The following is an 11,052-nucleotide window of genomic DNA, read 5'->3' as shown; positions in this document are numbered from 1 at the left end:
CTAAACTCTGCAAAATATGATGACTGCTGTGCAATAATTTAACATATAAAACCAAGTGATTATATTAAGGTCACAGATTTATACTGAAATGTCAAATTCTGTGAAGTATTTCTAACCCCCCGCCAAAAAAATCCTAAGAAAGAGTAGGTCCAATATCTTTTTGGATAATCTTTTTTTTTTTTTTTTTTGAGATGGAGTCTCACTCTGTCGCCCAGGTTGGAGTGCAATGGCACAATGTCGCCTCACTACAACCTCCACCTCCCGAGTTCAAGCGATTCTCCCACCTCAGCCTCCCCAGTAGCTGGGATTAGAGGCACCCGCCATCATGTCTGGCTAATTTCTTTTGTATTTTTGTAGAGACGGGGTTTTGCCATGTTGGCCAGGCTGGTCTCAAACTCCTGACCTCAGGTGATCCGCCCACCTATCCCTCCCAAAGTGCTGGGATTACAGGCGTGAGCCACTGCGCCCAGCCTGACTTTGGATAATCTTAATGGTTAGACATTCTTGCTTTTTAAATATTCAACACAAGAAATCTATAACCTTTATCTGTACAAAGGATCCAAAGAGTTCACTAATTCTACCTATGCTCTTTATAAGAAAGATTTTTTTTGAATCATTAAAACAAACATTACAAAAAAGTGCTTTCTTCTTAACTGCAAGGATATAGAGTCAAAAAGTCTCTTATCAAGCTGATAATGATCAAGTTCAGGTCCAAGATGCAGACAGAACTTCTGTGGTACAGTACATGGACTTATTCTTCCTTTATTCCTTGCAGTTTATCATAAAAAGTTGGATAGTCATGTCTTTTGTGGTCTTCTTCTTCTTCTTCTTCTCCTTCTCCTTCTCCTCCTCCTCCTCCTTCATCTCCTTCTCCTTCTTCTCTTTTCTTCTTCTTTTCTTTCTTTCTTTCTTTTTTTATTTTATTTTTGAGATGGAGTCTTGCTCTGTCGCCCAGGCTGGAATGCAGTGGCGTGATCTCAGCTTACTGCAACCTCTGCCTCCCAGGTTCGAGCAATTCTCCTGCTTCAGTCTCCCAAGTAGGTGGGACTACAGGCATGCCCCATGACGCCTAGCTAATTTTTGAATTTTTAGTAGAGACCGGGTTTCACCATGTTGGCCAGGCTGGTCTCGAACTCCTGGCCTCCCAAAGTGCTGGGATTACAGGCATGAGCCACCATGCCCGGCCTATCTAATAACACAAATTTCTTATACCAAAATGACAAGGTAGTCAGTGAGATGGGAGAGACATAGATTTTTTAAATACCCTAAATCCTTTTGTGTGCCCAGGATATGGTGGTGGTGGTGAAACACTGTGTTTTCTGGTCAGTGCCACTGCCTGTTCATAAGAAGGTAATCCTGCATCCTCCACAGAAGGTGGCAATGGAGACAAGGCAGCCTCCTCAGGTCTTCTGAAAATGATGGAGGGAGTGTGCCTCCCCCTTTCATAGACGGCTGAAGAGCTAAGCAGAGAGACAACATTTAGGTCTAGGAAAGGTAGCATTTTTAGGTTGAGATGACAATATTTAAAAATCCAACCAACTATCTTAATAAACATTAAACACAATGTATCAATATAACAGTTTTATTTTACCCCCAGACTCTGAAAGTCTTGGTACAGTGGAAAGACCAAGAGCTTTGAGTCAGACATGGGTTTGAAATCTGATCCTGGGCCGGGCGCGGTGGCTCACGCCTGTAATCCCAGCACTTTGGGAGGCTGAGGCGGGCGGATCACGAGGTCAGGAGATCAAGACCATCCTGGCTAACACGGTGAAACCCTGTCTCTACTAAAAATACAAAAAAAAAAAAAAAAAAAAAAAAAAAAAAAATTAGCCGGGCATGGTGGCGGGTGCCTGTAGTCTCAGCTACTCGGGAGGCTAAGGCAGGAGAATGGCGTGAACCCAGGAGCAGAGGTTGCAGTGAGCTGAGATCACGCCACTGCACCCCAGCCTGGGGGGACAGAGAGAGACTCCATCTAAAAAAAAAAAAAAAAAAGAGAAATCTGATCCTGTCATTTCCTAACTATGTGACCAAAGGCAAGTTACCGACCTCAATTTTCTCCTCTCTATAATGGGGCTAATATCAGCTGTCTCCACAGAGTTGGTTTGTGTGGATTGAGCAAGATGCATGGAAAGCTTCTAGCAGTGTCTGGTGCACTAGAAAAAGGACTCAAAACAAGTGAATTCCCTTTTCTCTTACTCCTGGATTAAAACTTTTTGAAAGTATGATGTGAAACCAAAACCAAATTCAGGCTTTGTTGAAAGGTGGCGCAATTCCAGACCAAGGAAATAGATGTCACAGAGGTAATCACAATAGGCTGATGCCTGTCTCTCTCCTCCATTCCCTCCTGCAGTCCTGCTGCCTGGCCAATCCTTCCTAAGCAGTACTTTCTTCACGTCATTCTTCTCCTCAGAAGCCAAACCCGCAGCATACTTCCAGCTGAGTCAAGTTCTAAGTCCCGTGCCTTCTCTTCAAAGCCTCTCTTACTGCAGCCACACCTTATTTTTTACAGCTCTCTGCTCTACCAAGGCAGCTTCTTTACACTCCCCTGCATGGGCAGTAAGTTCTCAGCCCTTCTCTGTGCTTTCACTAGTATCATTCCCTTTCTCCAAATATCATCTTTTCTCCCCTCAGCTCTAATCTAAGCCTAACACTTAAAAAAATATATATGGCTTAGTTCAAGTCTCACCATTTTCACTAAACCTTGTCAGCCAATGAAATGCAACATGGGCCTGGGGTCTTAAACCTATGGTTTTCCTTTCTCACTTGTGAAGTACAAATTATGATTTAGACATTAATAAATCAATCTATTTAGGCTATTTATAAAGTATCTATACATACATTAACCTCCTATAGTTATGGCTAATGAAATAATTAAAATGCATAGGGGATGGATAAGCCATTCTCCATGATGTGCTTATTTCACATTGCATGCCTGTATCAAAACATCTCATGTACCCCATAAATATATATACCTACTATGTACCCACAAAAAAAGGAAGAAGGAAAAAAATGCATAGATAACCCCTAACTTCTAGTCAATATTTACAATATTCTTCCCATCAAGAAATAGTTTAGCAGGCCCAAAATACTGCCAACTTTTCCAAATTAAATCAGTCAACATGTCTCTTAGAGCACCATTTTTCCTTTTGAGGTAATAATGAGATCTGAATTGGAGGGAAGGAGAGAGAAAAATTGCGAGAGAGAAGAAAAGCAAAAGGTCTGTGTAAATCTAGGAACTGGATAATTGGCCCTTCAATAGTTGAGAGGTGACTGAGAGGATCACAAGTTTACTTAGAGAGCTCAACACAATTCCTCCTCTGTCAGAAATCTGGAATGTATTCATGGTAGGCAGTCACTTGCCACATTCATTAGCTCATGATGAAAAGTTCTATTCGTTTGCTTACAAGATAAAGGAGGAGACAGATATTTTATTTGAATAAATAAATTTTTACATGTTGACTTTCAAAATTTAATGTATGGAAACTGTAATAATTACATCAGTCATTAAATATCTACACAGTGTTTTCTTACACATCACAATCTTACATGACTGAAATCAGAAAGTATGCACTAATAACATCTCAAACTGGCAACATCCTATGATGCCTGTTTTCCTCCACAAAATATAGGAACTAAGAAATGAAAAGGTCTTTTCATTTCTTGGTTTATTATTATTATTATTATTATTATTATTGCGACTGAATTTCACTCCTGTTGCCCAGATTGGAGTGCAATGGCACAATCTCAGCTCACTGCAACCTCCACCTCCTGAGTTCAAGTGATTCTCTTGCCTCAGCCTCCTGAATAGATGAGATTACAGGCGCCCACCACCACACCCGGCTAATTTTTGTATTTTTTTTAGTAGAGACTGGTTTTCACCATGTTGGCCAGGCTGGTTTTGAACTCCTGACCTCAGGTGATCCACCTGTTTCAGCCTCCCAAAGTGCTGGGATTACAGGCGTGAGCCACCGCTGCCAGCCTCTTGGCTTGTTTTTACAGATGAATGAGGCAAACTTTTCTGACGATGATCTTATTTTTTACTCTTTTCTTTCTCAGCTTCTTTGTCCTTCCCCCTACTTTCAGATTTGCAAAATATAGAAACAAATAACTCTGCTGGAAGAATTTCTTGGGACAATAGATGAAAAGTACTTTAGTAAGTATTTACTAGTTAATGCTAACATAAGAGAATGTCTAGTAAACCAAGTTTGGAATATCCTCTGAAACTCAGAGAGTTGCTGAGGGGAACAAAGTGAGACAATGGATATAAAGATGATCTGTGAACAAGAAGCATTACACTATGCTAATGTTAAGTATAACTAATCGTACTTTTAAAATAAAAGGTATCCAGGGTTTTAAATTTTATAATAACACACCCGGAAGACATGTCATAATCACAGTGCCACTTTACTTCCTGCACTCGAATTCTGCTCCATCCCTTATGCAGGGAAGAAGCTAGAAATGTTTCAGGGGAAAAAAAAGGCAAAAGGTGAAAAACATAGTGACGCAGAAAAGTTGGAAAATGAAGAAAAGCAGGGGAGAGAAGAAAGTGTAAGCACGAGGACACTAAATAATGACTGTGCTATTCACAGTCATTGAGTGAAACTATTGCATATGAGGACATACGTGAACTTTTTTGAAAAACATTGTGAATGAGGTGAAAAAGAAGAAAAGAAGAACCTCTAAAGACAAATTTTGCCTATTTCTTCATTATCTTGTGGATTACTCCCAGCTTGTGGAGAAAGTCACACTGAATAAAATCTTAGTGAAAAGTCCTAGAAAGACCTTGCTCATTTCCTGTCTGCTAAATAGGGGAAATGAATAGAGCTCTGCTAAACAAATTCTTCCTTACTTTCTCTAACTTCTCAAATTTTTTATAGGCTTTATAGGGACAAACTCCTTAGTTCATGCCCATAATTCACATAATGCATTGGGGAACTTTTCAAGAATTCCAGCATGGGGCTAGAATGACCATTTATGTTCCTCTTCTGTCTTTGCTGGCAGCTCCTCTTCTTTCTGCACCTTTATTGTGGGCATCCTTTAGGGGCTTTGTCCTTTTCCCTTCTGTCCCTTTATTTTTTTATATTTTTATTTTATTTATTGAGACGGAGTCTCGCTCTGTCTCCCAGGCTGGAGTACAGAAGCGCAATCTGGGCTCACTGCAACCTCTGCCTCCTGGGTTCAAGCGTTTCTCCTGCCTCAGCCTCCTGAGTAGCTGGGATTACAGGCATGCACCACCACGCCTCGCTAATTTTTTGTATTTTTAGTAGAGACGGGGTTTCACTATGTTGGTCAGGCTGATCTCGAACTCCTGACCTCGTGATCTGCCTGTCTCGGCCTCCCAAAGTGCTGGGATTACAGGCATGAGCCACCATGCCCGGCCAACTTTATTTTATTTTATTTTTTGAGAGAGGGTCTTGCTCTGCCACCCAGGCTGTAGTGTGGTGGCGTGATCTTGGCTCACTGCAGCTTCAATCTCCCTGGCTCAATCGATTCTCGCATCTCAGCCTTCCAAGTAGCTGGGACTACAGGCATGCACCACCATACTAGGCTATTTTTTGTGTTGGTAAAGATGGGGTTTCACCATCTTGCCCAGGCTGATCTTGAACTCCTGGGCTCAAGCCATCCATGTGCCTCGGACTCCCAAAGTACTAGGATTATAGGCGTGAGACACTGTGTCCAGCTCCTTTATTACACTTAGAGAACTTACCTACCCTCATGACTTCACCTTTAATCTTCCAATAGGTGAATCTTAATTTCACACCTGTTGCCTTAAATTCTTTTTTTTTTTTTTTGAGACAGAATCTCACTATGTTGCCCAGGCTGGAGTGCAATGGAGCCATCTCGGCTCACTGCAGCCTCCACCTCCCTAGTTCGAGTGATTCTCCTGCCACAGCCTCCCGAGTAGCTGGGATTACAGGCACCTGCCATCATGCCTGGCTAATTTTTGTATTTTTAGTAGAGGTGGGATTTCACCATGTTGGCTAGGCAGGTCTTGAACTCCTGACCTCAGGTGATCTGCCTGCCTCAGCCTCCCAAAGTTCTGGGATTACAGGCATGAGCCACCATCCCTGGCCAAATTCTTACCCTTTCTTTTTTTGTTTTCCAAGTAAAAAGACTTTGTGGCTGGTATGTACATATATATATATATATATATATGTATACATATACACATATTATATACAATATATAACATTACATATAATATATAAAACATTAAATTTTCCATTTTAATCATTCATAAGTGTACATTTCAGTGGTATTAATTCCACTCACAAGGTGCAACCATTTCCATTATCTATTTCCATAACCCTTTCATCACCCAAACAGAAACTCTGTACATAAGAAACAATAACTCCCCATTCCCCTTGCTATGATTTGAATGTTTTTACCCCGCTCAAAACTCATGTTGAAACTTAATCCTCAATGCAACAGTACTAGGAGGTGGGGCCTTTTGGGAGGCTTTTAGGTCATGAGGGTCCTGCCCTCATAAATGAATTAATGCTGCTATAAGAAGGGGTTGCAGGAGTAGTGCCCTCTCTTTCTTCTGCTCTTCTGCCATGTGAGGAATAATGTTCCTCCCCTCTAGAGGATGCAGTGTTCAAGGCACCATCTTGGAAGCAGAGACTGGGTCCTTATGAGACATACAACCTGCTGGTCCCTTGATCTTAGACTTCCCAGCCTCCAGAACTACAAGAGATAAATTTCTGTTCCTTATAAATTACCCAGTCTCAAGTATTCTGCTATAGCAGCACAAATAGGCTAAGACATCCCTATCCTCCCAGCCCAAGGTAATCTCTAATCTACTTTTTGTCTCTGTGAATTTGCCTATCCTAGATCTTGCCTATCCTAGGCATTACATATAAGTGGAATCATACAACAGTTGTTCTTTTGTGTCTGGCTTCTTTCACTTGGTATCATGTTTTCAGGGTTCATCCATATTGTAGCACGTATCAGAACTTCATTATTTTTTATGGCTGAATAATATTTCATTGCATGGATATACCACATTTTGATGGACACTTGGGCTATTTCCATCAACCCTTTGGTTATTTGAATAATGCTACTATGGACATTGGTGTACAAGTATCTGTTTGAGTTCCTGTTTTCAATGCTTTTGGATACAAATCTAGAAGTGAAATTGCTGGGTCATACAGTAATTCTACATTTAACTTTCTGAGGAACTGTCAAACTTTTCCACAGTGGCTGTACCGTTTTACATTCCTACTGGCAATGTGAATATGAGGTTCCAATTTCTCCATATCCTCGCCAATACTTGTTATTTTAAAAATTATTATTCCAGCTATTCTAGAATAGCTGGAATTACAGGTGCATGCCACTGCACCTGGCTCTCACTGTGGTTTTGATTTAATTTCCCTTTCCTTAATATCTAACAACATTGAACACCTTTCAAGTGCTTGCTGGCCATTCATATATTTTTAGAGAAATGTCCATTCAAGTCCTTCACTAAAAAAAGTGGGTTATTAGTCTCTTTGTTGTTTTATCCTTTCTTGAGCTATCTTTAAAATATAAACTATTTTGGCCGGGTGCAGTGGCTCACACCTGTAATTTGCCATTGCACTCCAGCCTGGGCAACAAGAGCAAAACTCTGTCTCAAAAAAAATAAAATAAAATAAAATACGAACCATTTTGTCCTGTCAAATCCAAATTTTGTTTTCTTGCTCCCAGCTTCCATATATATATTTCTTCAGCACAGAAGCTTAGGTTCAAGTCATATTGTTCCAACATTCCCAAGTTCTTTCTTTCTTTATTTTTTTGAGACAGAGTCTCGTTCTGTCGCCAGGCTGGAGTGCAATGGTGGGATCTCGGCTCACTGCAACCTCTGCCTCCCGGGTTCAAGCAATTCTCCTGCCTCAGCCTCCCGAGTAGCTGGGACTATATGTGTGTGCCACCATGTCCAGCTAATTTTTGTATTTTAGTAGACACGGGGTTTCACCGTGTTGGCCAGGATGGTCTCAATCTCTTGACCTCGTGATCCGCCCGCCTCGGCCTCCTAAAGTGCTGGGATTACAGGCATGAGCCACCGTGCGTGGCCCCAAGTTCTTTCTAATCAGGCATCAAGTTCTACGACTTCTTTTTCCTTGAAGACAGGTTCAAACTCATTACCTCACATCTGAATTGCCATGCTAGCATCCTTATTGGTTTTTCTCTGTCTTCCTGTTTCTCCCAGCTCTAGTACACATTACTTAAGAAAACCAGACTATAAGAGCCATGGGGGCAGACACTATGCTTGTTTTACTCACCGCTGTGTTCCTAGAACCTAGTATATTACCACATTCTCAAAAACCTTCCCCAAAGGCTATTTTTCCTTTTAATCCTCTGCTTAAGTGGTCCACCTCATGTCTGGCAACTCAAATGTAAATTCGTGGCTGCCATTCCAATTATACAACATTTCCCAAGTCACTCACTACTCTTCATCACAGGTCTTAAATCTCTGGTCAAGGGTTTGGCCCCATGGCTCATGCCTGTAATCCTAGCACTTTGAGAGGCAGAGGCAGGAAGATTGCCTGAGGCCAGGAGTTCCAGATCAGCCTGGGCAACATAGTGAGATCCTGTCTCTACAATTATTATTATTATCATTATTATTTTTATTATTAAGACAGGGTCTCTCTCCCATTGTCCAGGCTGGAGTGTAATGGCATGATCACGGCTCACAGTAACCTCCACTTCCTGGGCTCAGGTGCTCCTCCCACCTAAGCCCGCCTAGTAGTTGGGTATAAAGGCACACACCACCACACCTGGCTAATATTTTTTGTATTTTTAGTAGAGATGGGGTTTTGCCATGTTGCCCAGGCTGATCTCAAACTCGTGGGCTCAAGCGATTTTCCTGCCTCGGCTTCCCAAAGCTGGGACTACAGGAATGAGCCACCGTGCCTGGCCTTGGCTTACAATTATTTTTTAAAAAAATCTTTGGTCAAGACTATTTTGCTTATCATCTCCTATATGAGCCTTGGTAGTACCTGTCTTTGCTCCTGTGGGTCCACTTTCTTGAAACACCCCTTCCTAGTTAATTCCTCTAAAACCCATGTCCGCCAAAGTGACTAGTTGTATCCCACACTGACGGTATGCCTGCTTGACATTCCTAGCCATTTATAAGAACAGTGTTCTTTATCTTTTTTTTTTGAAACGGAGTCTTGCTCTGTTGCCCAGGCTGGAGTGCAGTGGCACAATCTCAGCTCACTGCAAGCTCCCGGGTTCACGCCATTCTCCTGCCTCAGCCTCCCAAGTAGCTGGGACTACAGGCACCCGCCATCACGCCCGGCTGATTTTTTTTTTTTTTTTTTTTTTTTTTTTTAGTAGAGACGGGGTTTCACCGTGTTAGCCAGGATGGTCTCGATCTCCTGACTTCGTGATCCGCCCGTCTCGGCCTCCCAAAGTGCTGGGATTACAGACGTGAGCCACCGCACCCAGCCGAGTGTTCTCTATCTTACAAGTTTATATCCAAGTTGCTTTTTTGTTATGTAGTTGCCTCACTCAAATGGTAATCACTCCATGTAATCTCCTTTATGTGCCATAATACACTATACAAATACTGAGAGTACTAAATGAGAAGGTAGTGTGAAAGTGGTGTACAGTATATGGTTAGCAACAGCAGGTGATGTGGAAGATGGTTATAAATACAGCTAAGGGAGTTTTTTTTATTTTTATTTTTATTTTTTACAAGATCGTAAAGGTCAGGTAAGCTAGGGAGATTTCATAGGCCAAATAAAATTTTTGTAGATCTACCAAATTTGAAGAAAACTTATTTGCAATATAATACTTTCTGATTATCTATATTACCTTCTGATAATATGTTTTAATTTTATATGAACACTGGAGAATCTGCAGTTCATTTACAGTCTAGACATATTTTTAAAGAAATACAAATATTGGATGGGAATACATAAACATTCCAGTGAAAGCTTTTTAGAAAAATCTTAGTTTGCAAATTCATAATAATAATAGCTGGGCCGGGTGCAGTGGCTCATGCCTGTAATCCCAGCACTTTGGGAGGCCAAGGCAGGAGGATTACTTGAGGTCAGGAGTTCAAGTCCAGCCTGGCCAACATGGTGAAACCTCATCTCTACTAAAAATACAAAAATTAGCTGGGCATGGTGGCAGATGCCTGTAATCTCAGCTACTTGGGAGGCTGAGGCAGGAGAATCAATCGCTTGAACCCAGGAGGCAGAGGTTGCAGTGAGCCGAGATCATGCCACTGTACTCCAGCCTGGGTAACAGAGCTAGACTCCATCTCAAAATAATAATAATAATAATAATAATAATAATAATAATAATAATAGCTAACATTTATTGAGTACTTGCTACTCTTGCTACCAAGCACTCTCTGAAGTACTTTTTGTGTATCACGTCATTTAAATCCTGTAAGTCCCTTATGACATACATACAGTTATTATCTGAGCTACCATACTACACAAAACCAGAGGGTACCATTCATACAGTAGCCCATGTGAATGGCAACTCTCTGGAACTATGTAATGTGGTGACTCAGATTATTACCTTCAATTTACTCACAGAGAAACTGAGGCAGAGTATAAGTTTAAGTAACATTTCCAAAGTCAAACAGCTAGTTAGTGGCGTACCAGGGTTTTGAATCCAGGCAGTCTGGCTCCAGAGCTCACACAGTGAACCACTATACCGTATCTATTTCTAGGATAGGGAGAATACACCTTGGTGGTCTCTTCCAGAAACAGGAGCTGGGCTAGGACTAATGTATTTTAGAAAGGAATCACATCTTACTATATTTTAGAATTTAAAAAAACTTCATCAAACATAAATGAAATGCTGCAATAAAACATTTTGAAGAGACTCTATTAATGATTTAAAATTACTGCGCTAGATAAGCCAGTCAAAAATAGACAAATACTGTATGATTCCACTTACATGAGGTGTTACTATAGTAAAATTCAGAGACAAAAGGTAAAATAGTGGTTGCTAAAGCCCAGGGAGAGGGGAGAATGGGAAACAGTTTGTTCACTGGGCACAGAACTTCACTGTTGCAAAATTAAAAAAAAAAAAACAGAAAAACGGGAGATT

General features: G+C 41.1%; 1 protein-coding gene across 1 annotated transcript in view; it reads right to left on the bottom strand.

The window, feature by feature from the left end:
* Window positions 1-811: 811 nt before the first annotated feature.
* PRRG4 (proline rich and Gla domain 4) overlaps window positions 812-11,052 on the bottom strand; it is a 25,217-nt gene continuing 14,976 nt past the window's right edge. The window contains exon 6 of the mRNA XM_034932370.3: window positions 812-1,460. Coding sequence (XP_034788261.2) covers window positions 1,229-1,460 — 232 coding nt within the window. The 3' untranslated portion in view covers window positions 812-1,228. The remainder of the gene's footprint in view (window positions 1,461-11,052) is intronic.

Source organism: Pan paniscus, chromosome 9 (assembly GCF_029289425.2).
Source record: "Pan paniscus chromosome 9, NHGRI_mPanPan1-v2.0_pri, whole genome shotgun sequence".
NCBI classification, from domain to species: domain Eukaryota; kingdom Metazoa; phylum Chordata; class Mammalia; order Primates; family Hominidae; genus Pan; species Pan paniscus.
This window is presented reverse-complemented; position numbering and strand designations above follow the sequence as displayed.